We start from the raw sequence: 17029 nt of genomic DNA, 5'->3' as shown, positions 1-17029 counted from the left end.
AATTTGTGCCATGCTTCATAGGTGCTCACTAACAGCACTTGCTTCAACAGCCTATGTAGGTTAAACGGGAGGTCCGTGCTTTTTGTAGACTTGACTACGGTATCTGCAATGGGTAGTTGAACTTGGTCAATGCTTTCTTCGGTGGGCCCTCCGGCATGAATTTGAGTTGCAATGATGCTCTTACGATTTCAATAGAATGTGGAATCGGACGGCATTTTTGTCCAAGTATCTAATTGTACTTGGACTCTACAACCTGTGCACCCACCCCGCACATACCACTCATGACAATCATAATAATAATAGTAAAACATTTTTTTTATCATTTTGCCCTGTCTGAGAGGCGATGTGTTCATATAATAATTATTGGACTTGTTATGAAATTGAATTGATAGATTACCATTATAACCATCTAAGAGCTCGGAACCCCGATCGCCAAACTGGACTGACCTGCACGGAGAAATATAGTCAAACACTCCCTGTAATTAACACATAGTATGGGCATAGTGCTGTACTTGTGTTTGTTTAAGAGCCCATCGAGAGCTGAAATATATTTGTTCAAAGGAGGCCTGGGTTTAAATAAATACAGAAAGCAGCAAAAAAATTACCCACGTCTAAACAAAACAATATAGACATCCCAATAAGTAATAATAGTATGGGTTTTTTTGTTAACATTCAATAAACAGAAAATATCAAGATAAAGAACATTGTTTGCTTGGCTGCTTATTTATCCATCACAATTGCATACTAATTGCAGAATGTTACGCGCAAAAGTAGTTGTGGAGTAGCTTTGTACGCGGCCAGTCACGGCAAACTTTATCGTTGTAGTAATCCTGCCGTTATTTCATCTCGTGAAGACTTTTTTTTTTAAATTTAAAACTTTTTTTTTCCATCGAACAGTGCACCCACCCTGTCGTTAAATTTCCCTCCACATTTAGAAACCCTCCACACGTGGGGAGCACGCGTTGAGATGATTTATCCGCAAAAAATGTCCGCGTGATAAGTCCACTTTGTTGAGCTATCATTTGTGGCCAGATCATGAAACATGGACATCAGTGGCAAACAAAATGGGAACCAAAAAATTGAAAAGTAGCGTGGATGCATTTTTTTACTTGCATTGAGAGACAGAAAGAGGGACACATTGGACCATTGTAAGAAATTTAGCGACATATTGACTGTGAATAAAAGTTAGTGGGTTTTGGCAGGGTATTCTACTATCAGTGGGCGATCCAAACAACTGGCAGCCAAAGGAGGAAACGTCCGAGATGACATCCACCGTCGAGGTATATTGATAAAAGCAGCTTGCGTGTGTGTATGTTGTTGAACTTCTTTCGTACGGATGTATGTACGTTGAAACTCCTTTTGCGCACCGTGCTTAGCCAATCGGGCTAATCGGAGGTGCGGGGAGGCGGATTGTTACATGGTGGGAGCGTGAAGGATGGCGACAGCTTTACGAGTCCTTCATGCAGCAGTGGATTGATCATGGCTGCTCATTATCATAACGATGGTTCTTCTGCATTACAGTTCACACACATTGTGATCATGGCTATCTATTACATGTAGCGTTCGAATTCCACCCATTCCCACCTTGAGTGCAAGCAGCGGGGGTCTCCACCAAGGGCATGGTGTGACCAGGTTTTTGCTGTCTGCAGGGAGCATTCAGGCTTCCTGTTGGACACAGCCGCTCCCATTGTATCTCGGACACTGGGAGGGAGTCCAGTTCTTGGGTACCCACCCTGTTCCAAAAGAATGTGCAAGGAACATGGGCGTTTGACCCGAGAACAAAGCGAGTCCCTGCACACTGTGGCCCGGAGACTACCTGGGGTGCCGTGGCGCAGCAGCCCTCTCTGTCCAGGAGCCAACCGCGTTGAACTGACAGGGCGAGTGCCCAGGACCGGTCAAAACGTCACTCCCCACTGATATGAGTTGTGGCCGGTAGTGGAATTCATAACGCTTGGTTAATAGCGCAGTACTCAAACAACTGCAGCACTGCTTTTCCTCGCAACCATATTGCCGATGACCAAATCACCCTGAATGTACCCAATTTCAGTAGATAATCTGAAGGCATGTAACCATACATATGTTTTTTTTTATTTAAATAGAAACTCGCACTCAACATGCCCATGAGAATCGGTTATTCCGATTCGCAAAAATTGTACGGAGATGGAGTTAAGTTTTTATGTCAACTGAGAGAACAATACACTGGGAACAAGATGGATGAAAGGCATTTGTACGATTTTTTTGTAGTCTTCAACTTTATTATGACCCCAAATTTAGACGATTCATCAACTCACTCGGGGGTGGTGGGGGGGGTGAGCTCTTGGATAGGAGAGATTGCCTGGGAAAACCTGGTGTTGTAGGCCAGACAGGAACGGCAGCATAGCAATGGATTATACTGAACCTCTACAGAAAGTGCGATCGGTGGCGCAGTAGTTGCTATATTGCGCCATGAACCCCCGCTGACCCTGAGTTGAATCTTGGCGATGGCTGATATCAGTGGCGAGTATCAACCTGAACCGGTCCTGGGACCACCCCACCTTCCACCCACTTTAATCAGCGTGGTGAAGTATTGTTAAATATACCCCCTTGGCTTACACATCATTGGGAAGACCTTCATGCAACAGTTGATTGACAAGGGGCTGTAAATGATAACATGTTGTATTATCTTCGTTACATTGCTTGCTGCCTGGAGTGGAGCACTGTCGATGTTAGACAATCTGTGTCAGATGTAAAGTCGGTCTAATCCCTAGTTGTGCCTGGTCAGGGTCACGTCGGGTATTGGTAACAGATTTCTCTGGCGAGAGAGGTCCGTGTAATCGTACGCGCTGGGTTATTTTTATAGCGTGAGAATGCGGCGGTGGTGGCGGCAGTACTTCTGGGAGCAGTGGTGCTTCTCGTGGCGGTAGGGGCATTGATTATGGGTCGGTGTTAATGCCCCGAACTGCTGTTTTGTGTAAATAGCCAACAGCTGTTGAAACTGCTGCAAATTGCCTGTGCTTGTGGAGGGCACCTTACCGATCCAGGAATTGTACATATGACGGCGGTGTCATGATTAAAAGCACATGACTACTTGCACGTTGAGATCTGAGGCACGGCGACAATAAGTCGTGCTTTTCCTCCCACGTATCATTTTTGTTTTGGTCTTTAAAATTATCATAAGCAACCGCTGTCTTATCCACTGACGGATGAAGGTCTCCCCACACATGCCGCTGCGATCCATCGTGCGTGACCTGATCTTATCGCTCCATCTCATCTGTGGTCGTCCTCTTGGATGCACTCCATCCTTTGGCTGACACTCCGTCGCCAGTCTCACTCATTGGCCATCATCCCATCTTGCAATGTGTGCTGCTCAAGCCCACTCGTGTATATATACGTATTTTGGCAACAAGCATATGTAAAATATTATATTGCCTATTAGTCAGAATCATATGTTTATTTAATCATCAATTAATTATCTGTAAAAAGTGCCTTTTGACAGTATGGTTGCATGCCAAGTTCTCTCCCGCCAATGGAGCATGCTGATAAATTATTCCATAAACAGTGATGGCCAAACATTATTTCGCGGACTGTTTATTCAGAGTTTACAAATGTAATTTGAATGTTCTGAAATACGGGCAGTTCTTTGAATGCTTTAATTATGCCTTGAGATTGGGATGCATGTGAACTGGAACACTGAATCCAGAACATGTTGTAAACAAATTATGATCATTATTAGCAGCTTCCAACCTAGCTGAACCAAGTAACATGCAAATGAAACTTCGTTCGGTATGCTAATACAAAGTTGATGCTACCTATAATTGCAAAACATTTACATTTTACAGGCCTTTGTCAATCCACTGCTGAATGTAAGCATGATGAGATTTGTTTGGCTGTACTTGACGCGAGTCCGTATCAGTTGGTGAATGGGATGTCCTGTGCAAATATTGCTCGCAGAGTTCAAAGTACAGTGTGTTCACCAATGCACCCATCACTCCTCAATATACCACATATGCCTAGTGTGCATGCTTGTTTACATGTTAAAAAGGCAGTGAAATATTGGTAATGCACTGATAATGACATTGACATTTTTCAAACTAAATACTGCCGTGCTATTTTTTTTGGGTTTCTTACTGATGGAAGTGGCTGCATTTTAATATCAAAGTATTCTTTTATGCCATTATTCACGGAGAAGCATCCAAAATGTTTCGGACTCAACTTTCCGTAGCCATGGAACATCAGCCACACACATTAATAAAAAAAACAGATGATGCAAGATTTCAGGATGTTTTGACAGTGGAAGTCACACGGGGGGGGGGGGGGGGGCGGTGGGGGGAGAGTCGAGAGACAAGCACAAAGGGGAAGCAAGTTTTTAATATTTGTTATCAGTAATATGCAGCACTTTTTCAATCCACTGCTGGATGAGGGCCTCGTCATCCATGCCATGTCGGTCATGGAGATTGCTTGAGCATACCTCAACCACGCCGGTGTCAGTGCGGGTTTGTGGAAAGAAGGGAGTGCCCAGGATCGGCTCGGATATCACTCGCCACTGGTGTTAGCCCTGGCCAGGAATCACACTTGGGAAAAACTGTGTTCATAACGCAGTGCACTGATCGCTGCGACACCGCTGCGACCCACCACCACTGCCACCCCAATCGCAGAATTAGCTCGGCAAAAACATTTGCGGGGCGTCTAAAATGAGTGTTTCTGAAAATAAAATGAAACGTAGAAATTTGCAGTAATTCCTTGGTAGTCAAGTTCATTGTCATGGGCAGGAGTAGCGAGAGGTCAAGGCTTTGTTTTCAGGCTTCACATTAGGACAGGCAAGTGTGTGTTTTTTTTTTGCTCTTCACTCACCAACTGGATGCCGGAAACACCCTTTAAACATCCACTCTATATAAAAAAAAAAGGGCATCATCTGCCCAAAAGTGGGTCTTACGCGCAGCCTATGTTGGGAGTATTTTTTTCGTCGGATGATAATGTTTTTTTTTTTACTCAAAGTCACGTCCTACTCTGCCAGAATGCGTTTTTGCTTATCCTTATGTGCGTGTGTAAGAAAAACAGAGCGATACGCGCTTACTCTATTGATAGGGGGTGTGGGATCGCTGTTGTGGGCTAAGGAGTCACAGGAAGAATAATGGAGAGTTTGACGTATCATCTGAACGTTTTAACAACAATGCAGGATGGCTGCAAATCTCATCGCAACTCCTGTCGCATTGGCCTTTTAGAGAATTTATAGTCGACACAATGAAGTTATTTTGTAGCCTCGTCATGTTCCATACATGGGTCTGGAATGTGATTTCACTAACTGCATAGTCTGTCATTCTAAAAAACACATTCCTTCATGAAAAAAAATGTGTTCATCGGTTATGCATAATAGAAGTGGGTTTTTTTCGGTTAGATTGCGTAAATATAAATGTGTCGTTGAACCTGCCACCACCCAACTCAGCCAATAAGTAAAGTTCATCACGGAAACAAAACATGTCTATTAGTTATGAGTTCAGCACACCGGTGTAGTAACTAATATGCATGTTTTGCTTAATTGGCTGTATCGGGTGGTGGTGGGTTTTAGCGACACATTATATTAACGAGACCTAACTCAAAAAAATGTCTCGCCCTGTGCGCACAGGGATCTGAAGCTGGACAACATCTTGCTCGACGCAGACGGACACTGCAAGCTCGCCGACTTCGGCATGTGCAAGGAGGGCATCCTCAACGGCATCACCACCTCCACCTTCTGCGGAACGCCCGACTACATCGCCCCAGAGGTACGGTCAATCCCCGTGCCTCTTGTGTTTTTACCTTCCGTGCGCTGCTGGAGGTGACACACGGCAAGTTATGTTGCCAAACTGGCAGGATGGAGTTTGGGAAATCTTAATAATGATAATGATGTTTTATTTGCCCACAAAAAGCCTTGCTAAGTCTCAGGACACTTTATTTGTTTGTAGGTTACTGCTGCATTGAGATTTTAGGCCAACTTCATTTTGTAAGTGTTTTTCGTGAGGGAGGAAATTGAAGTACATGGAGGAAGAGCCACCACGCATAGAGAGGATAACATTCCAAGCTCAAAACAGATTGAATCAAGAACACAAGCTGCCCTGTCATATTTTGGCTACATCACAGGCCATTGGGTTTAGGAGTTCATGAATTTATATTTCATCCAGAAATCCTTTCCTCCAAAGCGCTGGTTCACAGGCGTACACGGACAATACAAATGAGGCTCAACAGAATTGCTTCTTAAACCCACTCCAATTCGTTGTGAAAAGTCATAGAAATCACAAAGGAGAGAGAGGGCGTTACATGCCTCATTATCATCATCAGCCGTGATCAATCCAATCCACTGTTGGCTAAAGGCTTCCCCAAGCCATCGCCGCCCCCAACTCCAATTATCCTACAATCCTGAAATCCAAGCCGATATCATCGCCCCAACTGCTCGGTAGATATGCCCAATGATATCATGGGACCTTTTTTGTTTGCATGTTCACCACAAGTATGTGTGGCCAATGCATACTTACTTGACTCCTTGCAAAAGGAATCTGTTTAGTGTTTGAACATCTTAACACCTCTTTTATTGCCAGAAAGCGTAAAACCTATTCTTATTTTACATGCCCAAATTATATTCTTGGTTCTTTTGGTAAAGTCACGTAGAATGGAAATAATAAAATAATAAAAATTAAACAATAAAATTCTCACGACGTTTCGATTGCAACACAAGCAATCGTCATCAGGTGTGGAAACCACAGCAAGAAAATTTGAAAAAAGTGGCGGTTTTTGCTTAAAATGCCCAAATGAGTTTCGGCGAGAGTTGAGCTGCCTAACTCTAACCCTGATAATACCTAACCGCATCAGCTGCTATATAACCCAGATGTCTGTCGTGAATTTTGCCGCGGTCCGGAGCACCTGCATGCAAACCCAACATTCGGCAAAACCGTTTCCATGCAGGTTCCGCCTGTTGGCTGCCACAAGGGAGCAAATGCGCCGCGTCATCTTTTCGCGCTGCTTTTTCACTCCACGTCGAGATTATGTTTCCCTTGACCCCTTCTCCTCTCGGAGGGCCACGACGGACGCCGGCAAATGCTCGTGAACATCCGCACGGCCGTGCGTCCTCCAGCGCCTGCGTTGGGTTAAACAGATAGCGTGACAAGGCCCTGGCCCTCTGCACGGGTGCCTTTGCACACAAAGACAAAGATCCCCCGTATAGCAACCAACAGGCAGTTGGGGCAAGTGCTGATAGCGAGAGCCTATGAAGGCCGGCACTGTGGCACACGAGGTAGGGATGGGTTGGCCAGTACCGTTGCCCGGCTGGCTTTGTCTCCCCGGTGGTGATGTTTACACGCCACATCAGGTATTAATTTGAATATACATATATTGGCAATAAGCATGTGTCAAATATTATATTACACCCAACGCCGACCCTCGCCAAATAGGTGAGCTTGCTTCGAGTAAAGGTTGGCTCCCGAGCTTGTAATTCGAAGCCCTCTCTCGTGCTGATGCATATCCACCCGCGCCGCCTCCTCCCGTTTTCTCGATCCTCGTAGCGAGATTAGGCATCGGGTACACCACGTGTCATCGTTGTGCTTTTATGCAAGCGTCGTGCGCATGTTGTGTGCCGTCTCGGATAACAACCACTGTGGATTAACCGCCCGGCAACGTGTACCCCATTTAAGGCCTCGTATCCACTTACGCCGTCGGTTAAGGTTCGAGTGGTAAGAGAAAATGTTTTGATTTTCTCATTCGTGCATTAAGTGCATTACGCACTTTTTTTTTAGAAGCGAAAAGTGCTTGTCGCAGCACGTTGTGAGATTATGTTATTGAAGATTAGTTTGTGTGCATTTGGTTGTGAGGTTAAGGAGTTCAAATTTCTAAAGTTTATAAACTGTGTAAGCAAATGTATGCCGTAAATTAGAAATGGTACACATGGCATTGATTCAGTTTGCTTACTGTCTAAAACATTTCTCAACAAATTGAAATGATTCTCTATATTCTATAGAATTAAACAACTCGTTTTTGTAATCTTAAATTGCCTGTTGCCTGTTTGTAAAAAAAAAAAATCCCTTTGATTACAACGGTGTGATTAAACCCGAATTGAAAAGTTCACTTGAGAGATTCATGCAACCAACACTAGATCGCGCTTGTCACAGTGGACCGTTAACTCTCTCGCTCACAGATCCTGCAGGAGCTGGACTATGGCCCGTCCGTGGACTGGTGGGCCCTGGGGGTGCTCATGTACGAGATGATGGCCGGGCAGCCGCCCTTCGAGGCCGACAACGAGGACGACCTCTTCGAGTCGATCCTGCACGACGATGTCCTCTACCCCGTGTGGCTCAGCAAGGAGGCCGTGTCCATCTTGCGCGACGTGCGTAACAGCCCGGCCCAGCGTCCCGTTATACCGCGTCCCGGCTTCTGTCCCGTGCGCCCCATAGTCAATCGAAGCTGCCGATCGGCACCACGAGCTCAACTCGTCGCGCACCGATGCCTCGTCGTTTTGTTTCTCGTGGTCATGCCTCGAACCCGTGTGTATAACGAATGCGTATGTTGAACTTCTTTCGCACCGTATGTAGCCAACCGTGCTAATCGGAGGTGCGGGGGAAGGACAACAAATACAAAAAGCTATTTTAAAGAAATTCGATTTCAATCCATATTTAAAAGTGAATAGCTCAACAGTTGCGTCCTAATATCGGAAGGCAGAGTGTTCCAGACGGCCTGAGAAGCACATCTGAAAGTGGTCGATGACGTGATCATCTTTGTTCGATGGCTAGCCAAATGCCGCGTTCAGGATGTTCATAGTTCGAATAAACAGAGCACTGCACGTCGGTAGTAGCACACATGGCATCACAAGATTATTATTCTGCATACGTATACGCAGAATAATAATCTCACCCGTAGAATAACTCGTATTTATCCGCATCATTGCGTACTGTGCAAAGTTTCACAGTGGCGAGTTTTCAACATCCTCTTAAATCGCGATACGTTTTCCCGGATAATCGCTGTGATCAGGGAGCAGATTCAACAGCTGCAGTCCCCTGTAGCTATCCTTAGGTTGGCAAGTGGTGGCAGCAATATGGTCGTGGCGAGCCGCCAATTGTAAATTTCACACGTGGCTTTGGGAGATGCGTCTGAGAGGCAAAAGTGTATTTTTTTCTGTTGCTTTCTTCCACGTATCTACCTTCGTGCTTGTTGAACAATGCCAGTTTTATGAGTGACTTTCTGTACATGAAATTGTTTGGAACATTTTCTTTTGGTCACGCAGGGCACGTGCATAGCCTTGCTTAAAAACACAACCCAAAACGGTGATTACACGTGCGGGTTATTGGGGGCTTTAAACATTCAACGCCTCTGCCAAAGTGGACGAGAAAATCTCGACTATATTGAATTTGTTTGCACACCGTCCCCATCTGCGCGTGCAGTTCATGACCAAGAACCCAAATAAGCGGCTGGGCTGCGTGGTGACTCAGGGGGGAGAGGAGGCCATCAAGCGCCACTCGTTCTTCCGCGAGATCGACTGGGATCTCCTTGAGCAGCGCAAGATCCGCCCGCCCTTCAAGCCCCGCATCGTACGTACACTCCACCGCACCACAACAACGCTCCCACCACACCGATAACAATGTCCCAATGCATCGACAACAACGCCCACCATACCGACAACACCGCCCACCACACCACAAGAACGCCCCATCACACAAACAACAATGACCCACCACACCAAAAACAATGCCCACCGCACCAAAAAACAATGCCCACCGCATCAACAACAACGTCCAACACACCACCAACAACAACCCACCACACCACCAACAACAACCCCCACGGCACCAACAACAACGCCCACCGGCTTTTGATGACGCGCATTGTTGTTTTTATTCAGGAACATGTTTTTTTTTTGTTATCCGGATTGCGCTTATCGGTGTCATGGCCATGAAGCTATCCATTCGTGTTTGAAAATGACACGCGGAATCTTGATATCGCAGAGCCACATCTGAGACCCCCTTTGAGTAAACTCTGGTCTACCAGAGCAGAGAGGGCAGTGCTCCCCCTCCCATAGGTAGGAGTAACGCCCGTCACGTCACGGCCCATCCGATATTTAAATTCTCAGAAGCTGGAACTTGGCACAGCTTAAGTGCGGAATCAAATTTAGCATCGTGGTTTTTCTCTGTCGCTGCCCCATTGGTCACTGGGCGGGGAGACCGTCGTATCACTTGGCGTGAAAACTCGGTCTAATCACAGGTGACTGCCCGGATTATAAGCCCTCGGGATCTCGGTGATGCGGGGCTTGGTCCTCTGACCTCCGAGCCTCCCGGCCAGCTCGTTGACGCACTCCGTTATTAAAGCGTGGCCCCGTGCTGATCTCGGCGCTTGGCAATTTCGCATGTTGGTGGTTTTCTTTGATCGGACTGTTGGGTGGGGTGCGGTCTAGAAAGGACACGCTTGGGCCTTGTTGATTAAAGCACCGGCCAGGGGTGAGAAGAGGCTAAATTAGTATCTGTGGAAGGACAAGCAGGATTATCTCACTCAAGCAGCCCCGTGTGGTGTTTTTTCGGTTTAGCAGTCTCACTTTACCTGCTCTACATCATCCGTGTTCCGCACCCCACGGATGCAAATGCGCGCGGAGTGACCAAACGAGCTGGCCTGGTGGGCGCAGCTGGTGTCATTGTTATTGATTGATGAAGAAGCAAACAAAAAATTGTTTGCGCATTTCGCATACCTACGTTTTGCGGCACGTGACGGCCGCGGCCAGCTTGGGAAATACTAATTTTACACCCGCCCAGGGGCAATGGAGAAATGAACTGGCTCTCGGTTAATCACCCTGTCCTGCAGCCTTGACAATTCCTCACGCGTCCTACCGTCCCGCCGCGGGTCACGTGCAATTAATAGTCGCTTCTCTCCTCCTGCCCTGCTCCAACCTCGAGTGGTTCTCATCCCCACCCGCCACCTCCCCCCTCTCCTGCCACCGTCTCTCTCACCGACCCACCCACCCACCCGCCTGCAGAAAACCAAGAGGGACGTGAACAACTTCGACCAGGACTTCACGCGCGAGGAGCCGCTGCTGACGCCGGTGGACAGCAGCGTCGTGAAGCAGATCAACCAGGACGAGTTCCGCGGCTTCTCCTTCTCGGAGGACGACGCCCAGTGACCGTCGACTTGCCAGCGACGTGGCGCGGAATCACTCGGTTGCCCGTCCGCTTGCTCGCTCGCTCGCTCCCTCCCTCCCCCATCGCTCAAGCGAGGTGGCGTCTGCTCACTGACAGACGTGACGGTGTTGAGATCTTATTTATTTGCAGCAAACAAAAAGTTAGCGGGAATCGCAGTGAAATTGAACCCGGGTTGTTGACGGGCAGTTAGCCGGGCGGGGCACGCGAGAGCTCTTCAAGTTGGAGGTGTGTTACTTGCTACCGGAGTCCTTAACGATTCTCGTTAAAAAAAATTATTTGCTCGCTATAAAAGTAATATTGCTGATGCAGCGACAAAAGAATACTAATTATTTATTCTTTACTCCTGTCCGTAGACCGTGTAAGCGTCTACCTTTGCACGGAAAACAAAACAAAAAACGGACGACGGCTCTGTTACTGATGTGCGCGACTCAAAACGCTCCAATGTGTTTGCGTGAAACGTTCCGAGGGGGGCGTTCTGTTTTCCCTCACAGTTATTTTAATTGTATAGTGTTAGTAGCAAGCAAACGCGCGTGCGTGTGCGTGTGTGTCTCCTCCGGTAAAATATGCGTCTCCTGGCGGTTTAAAAAAAAAAAAACAGATTGATGGGCGCAAAAGCACCGCAGAAACGCATCTCGCTGTAAAACTGACACAATTAACTATTTAAAATATTTATGCGATTTTATTTTATGACACCCCCCCCCCCCTTTTTGTAAGCAGGAAACTTGACCCTGAAGTGGAACGACGTGTGGCGGTTGCCTACCGTGATCGGTTGGGGAGGGGGAGGATGGTTACACTGTATTATAAAAAGTCTTGCCATTTTACACTCATCATTTCGTTCGTGGTGTGGCACTCCAGAGCAGTAGTGTTGTGTTACAGAGTAGATTGTAGTTAGGAAAGTAGGGGGGGGGGTAGAGGTGGGTGGTGTGGGTGGTGCGGGTGGGGGCGCTATTTTAAAATCCCACCACCCACTCCCACACCCACCCGTGCCTTTACCTCCACCCGCAACCTCCGATTAGCACGGTTGGCTATGCACGGTCCGAAAGAAGTTCAGCGTGCGTATCCGTACATTCAGTGTAGTAACTCGGCACGTAATTGCACGAATGAATTTTAATGCGTCGGCTTGGAAACGTGACGTTTTTAACAACAAAAAACACCGAGGGTGTTCCGATGAAGTGAATTGACGGCAGTATTTCTTCTCTCATCCACCGACGTTTTTGCACGCAAGTTTTTGCACGCAAGTTTGATTTTCCACCTTGAAAAAAAAAATCTTAATGAGATCTCCGCTTAAATTCCACATTAACCCCCTCCTCTGAGTGGCGTGCAGATGGTGGGAGAGTTATCGTGGTTTTTTTTTCGTAGTTTTTTACATATATATTATTTTAAATTAACGCTTACTCGTAGAGTTATTAGTCGACACTTACGTAAAAATCAAATTTCTTCGTTGCGTACGTCATTTTGTTACTCTCGAAAAGACGCGCGGCGTCGTGCCGCGCTGGTTGTCAGCCTTTGCCCGCCAGACGAAAACGGGGCTTCTGTAAGTGGCGCATGACGGTAATCGGTGGTTTCGTGGGTTATGTAACTGTGATGTAAACGTACCTGTCGCTCGCCGACAGACAGACAGGCGAAACCGTGTGGGTTTTCTGGAGAGCGTGTTTGGTATGGATGGTGTGGGCTTATTGACGTGACACTGTGGTTGTGGTTTCACCAGCTGCTTGTTTTAGGCCAGCAAACCCATGCTGTTTAGAACCCCCCCCCCCCCCCCGGAATGTGCTTGTTCCGGAATGTGTGTGTTTTAAGGGTGCTGCGTACAGTGCAAGGACCACTTAGAGAATACAGGTTCTCTTTAAAGATGAAAATTCACCAGAATGATAGTGTTCACGCATGATATTTGAAACAAGCTTTTTGATGTATTGATTTTATTTAAATTATCTGTGCATGCACAATTCACTCCACTGCTGGACTGGAGCCCTCCCCGCAACACGTGGTTCGTGGGGGGCCTATTTGTCCACACTTGATGTTGGTCAGCGAGGGTTGGCGAATGCGGGGAGCATAACCATTGGGGCATAGTGCAGTACAACAATGGAAGTTGTTGCACTGCCCTCTGCTATCCATATTGTGGCCTCACAGCAGACCCAGGATACCCGATCCATGCATGGTGATCGCCCATCCAAGCACTAACCAGATTCAAATCCTGCTTAGCTGCTAAAATCGCATGAGATCAGCTGCATTCCTAGTGATTTGGTCACCGGATTAATTGTTTTGTTGTCAGCCCCCCCCCCCGCACCTCCAATTAGCACAGGTGCGAAATAAGTTCAACATGCATCTAAATATTTGGCTTTTGCAACAACTACAACAAGATTATTCCAATAACACGCAAGCCAATATGTCAAAAGAACTCCTGTACTCGTGGAATCTTCTGTTGTTGCCGACCAACAGTTCCGCTAATGCGCACACACGTGAACTGACCGTATTATTTATTCCACCGTGAGCCAGCCGATTAAGATAACACTTTTCAAGATGAAAGGAAGGAACCCCCTCCGATTTATTAACCGTTCTGTGCAATTATGTCGTCGGTCGCTTGGCCGATAATGTCTCCCGAGTGGCGGGCGGGCGGGCGGTGGGGGCGTCGTGATGGATTTGTTGACGCTTTGACAGTTCAGCGTTTTTTGAAGGCCCCCGACCCACCTTTCGCCGGCCCCACCACCGATGAAGGTCTCTCGGACGGCGGGGGGGGGGGCACGGCGTTTGTATCAACACCACGGTTGGAGATCCGCCATTCCCTCGCCGCTTCGTCGTAACGTCGCGTCACGTCGCTGCATTGGCAAGTTGTTTAAACCGCGATCCCCGCGTGAAGTTTGCAACGTTGAGGCGGTGGCCCCTCCAATTGCCGGTCCAATCGATTCCCCCCCCGCCACCCCCCTGCGGCTGCTGTCTGTTTACGGAACTCAGCTGCCGTTACGTCTTTCTGTTTTATCATTCGGGGGGGTTTTGTTGTTTTTGAGGGTCAACGTATTTACACGGCGCACCGAGGTGGAGGAGGAAGAATAAGAAAAAATATTAATAATCGTTAATCGCGGGACGGCTTTTGGACAACGAGGCTCTTTGTTTTCCCCGTGATAATTCACGTCGCTTAGCTCGGGTCACATTGAGCGGCGAGTTGCACACAGAAGGGGTGTTTGGTGGGGGGGGGAGCAAAGAAGTCCGTTGTGTATGTGCGCGTAGATTAGACAGGTCGGCAGGTCTTATGAGAGGTCTTATCCAGGGTGCGTGATTAGTGTGCCCCGGTTGCATTTGTGTGTTTTTGTTTTGTTTTTGTTACACTCGATAACAAACACTCCTCAACGTCGGTGAATGCAATTGCATCCCGTGTGCCCGTCGCGTCCCCATCGCCGTCGTGGTGGGTATGTGTGCGCATTCGGAGTTTAATGCAGAAAACGACGACGAAAAACTATAAAATCAAGCAATCAAGCGACCTACAGAATGTTCCGTTCACTTTTGACATTATTTTTTTATTTCGTCTGTGTGTACACGGCTACACAACAAAGACACGTGTATCAACATTGAGTCGGCGTTTTATATAGCAAATGTTCAACATGTGCACATTTGTTATAGCTTATGACCCAGTCTTTATACACGCTGTATATATATAATTATGTCATTGCAGGTTGAAAATAATTGACAAACCTTGTCATTAACTCTCCCTTATAACTAACGAATGTAGCAGCGTGTCATAAGTTGCTGTATATTTTCAGTTATAAGTGTTGACTGACGCTAATAATAACAGCAGTGGTAATGGACCTCGTCTTCTGGTTACACGCCACTGGGCAGGCAGTTTCTCAAAGAAAGACTGAACCCATGAAACAAATCGCCCGTATAGCCACACACCTCGGCTGTGCATGCCTTTTGCGGTCCCACTTAACTTGACTTTTACGCTTCATTGGTGAGTTACAAAAGGCTCTAAAAGTGACTTGCGGGTGACCCAACCCTAGGTGTGTAGCTACACGACAAGAGCCCCTCGTGGTTTGTGTCTTCACTTTAACCGAGTTCTCTGCAGTGTCTGCTGCCACTTGCTCTGCACGAAATCCATGCAGAGTATTGCCTCTATAGCAGGATTTGTGAGCAGTTTAGCCCGGCGCGCTTTTGTCGTAAGAGTCTGCGTGCATGGCTGGCGTTGAGCCAATAATGCATGTGGTATATGTGCCTATATTGTGGCACGCACAAGTACGCGCGCGTGTGTGTGTATACACGTGCGTGACGCACGTACGCCGAACACAGATGCAACTCCCCCCCCCCCCAAAAAAAAACGAATCGTTCATGTAGGCGTGTGTACCGACTCTTGCCTTGCAGGAGTCTGACCACTTCATTAATAAGAAGGAAAACAATGCTCTCAAGTTTCTAGCAAGTCCATCGCCGTAGCACTTCCGTGACATCAGTGCGCGTTGATGAAGTGTCTGATGTGACGATAGCTTGCCGCAGCGACGCACATGATCGTAACTGTGTAACTCTCTCGTGCGTGAGTTATTAGAAAACAAATTCTGATGAGATGTCGGCGGTGTGAAAGTGTTCTCGTATAACTTTATAGCAGTCGGATATCCACTTGTTTCGTAGTTGTCCCCCCCCCCCCCACATTGGACACGCATTGCACAAGAGGGTTAAAGTGTTGTTTTTTTTTTTCAATAACATTTTTTCACAACGCTACGCATTCGTATCGGACGCACAGCCTAGATATTTATGTACAAGATAAGAGCCGTTTGTGGGGTTTTTATTTAGTGTTAGGTCGCAACTTTAAAGAGACTCCGTTTGTTCGTGAGAAAAGTGTCGCTTCCGTGTTGGCTCGCACGCTCAATGAATGGCTCGATTGTGGGTGCCGTAGACGGTGGCTCTTCGCCGTCTTACCTACACGGAGCTTACCTTGTCTGCCGTACATCAACAGCAGAGACGCAGAATCGCCGCCGTCTCGCCGCGCGCATCCTCTGCTATTCCGAGCATGCATTACTAAAGGAGCCTGCTGCTGCCGGCGCTGTATATTGACAATGTAACTGTTGCCTCCACTGTCAGTATTTGTGATATCTTAATGCAGTGTTCCCCTCGACATTTCTCTAGCGACCCCACATGTGCCCCCCCCTCCCTTATTCCCCCACCCCATCTTATTTCTTCCCCGAGAAAAGTATGTCCGTCGCCCCCTGTTATTAATGGTAAACAATCAATTCACGTATATAGCTGTGTATCATATAATTACATTATATATGCATAATGATACGTGTTTGAAGTCGCTGCGTCGAGTGAAATATAAATATATAAATTTAATTTCCTCCGTGTCTCTCTGGCTTAAAAAAAAAATCTAATGTTTGTTGTACAGTTCCTCCCCGTACCCCCCCCCCCCCATATTAATAAGATCGACTCCCATGCAGGTGTGTATTGAATATGTGTGAACATAAACATCGTGTGTGCCGCTGTGTAAACGTGTTCCACGTATATCTACTGTGACTGTTCAATAAATAAATGTTATTTGCAAAACGCGGGGTTTCTTCGTCTGTGTACCTGTGTGTGTGGGGGGGGGGGGGGGAGTGGTGGGGGAGTGGTTAGCGCACTGCGCTACGAACCCGGACGAGCCAATTATTATATTCCCACTCATGGCCAACAGCAGTGACGATTATCTGAATCGGTCATGGGCCTCTCCTACGTCGACTCAGCCTTAAATGAGTACCTGGTGCGGTGTGGAGTAAACATCGTTGCCGGGGAGGCGGTGGGGCGTGGTGCTGGCCACCCACCCACTCGTGTGCAGTGCCTGCCTCGGGCAGTCATACTAACAGCAGCACTTGCTCCTGCAGTCTGTTAAGGCTATGCCGGGGGCATCTTTGGAAGTTATGTCATGGGGAATGTTCTACCATATGGTAGTTTATCCA

At 47.2% G+C, this 17029-nt stretch overlaps 1 protein-coding gene across 3 annotated transcripts in view; it reads left to right on the top strand.

The window, feature by feature from the left end:
- The window catches only part of LOC133352798 (protein kinase C epsilon type-like), an 80056-nt gene extending 63427 nt beyond the window's left edge, over window positions 1-16629 (top strand). For 2 of the 3 annotated variants that reach the window (XM_061568704.1, XM_061568703.1), the window contains exons 13-16: window positions 5603-5741; window positions 8141-8329; window positions 9381-9527; window positions 10961-16628. In XM_061568704.1, the coding sequence (XP_061424688.1) occupies window positions 5603-5741; window positions 8141-8329; window positions 9381-9527; window positions 10961-11104 (619 nt within the window). In that variant the 3' untranslated portion in view covers window positions 11105-16628. Of the gene's footprint in view, window positions 1-5602; window positions 5742-8140; window positions 8330-9380; window positions 9528-10960 lie in introns of all 3 variants that reach the window. The other variant, XM_061568706.1, reaches the window with a different exon arrangement.
- The last annotated feature ends 400 nt before the right edge of the window (window positions 16630-17029 follow it).

Source organism: Lethenteron reissneri, chromosome 41 (assembly GCF_015708825.2).
Source record: "Lethenteron reissneri isolate LAM-NWPU_2019-01 chromosome 41, ASM1570882v1, whole genome shotgun sequence".
Taxonomy (NCBI): domain Eukaryota; kingdom Metazoa; phylum Chordata; class Hyperoartia; order Petromyzontiformes; family Petromyzontidae; genus Lethenteron; species Lethenteron reissneri.
This window is presented reverse-complemented; position numbering and strand designations above follow the sequence as displayed.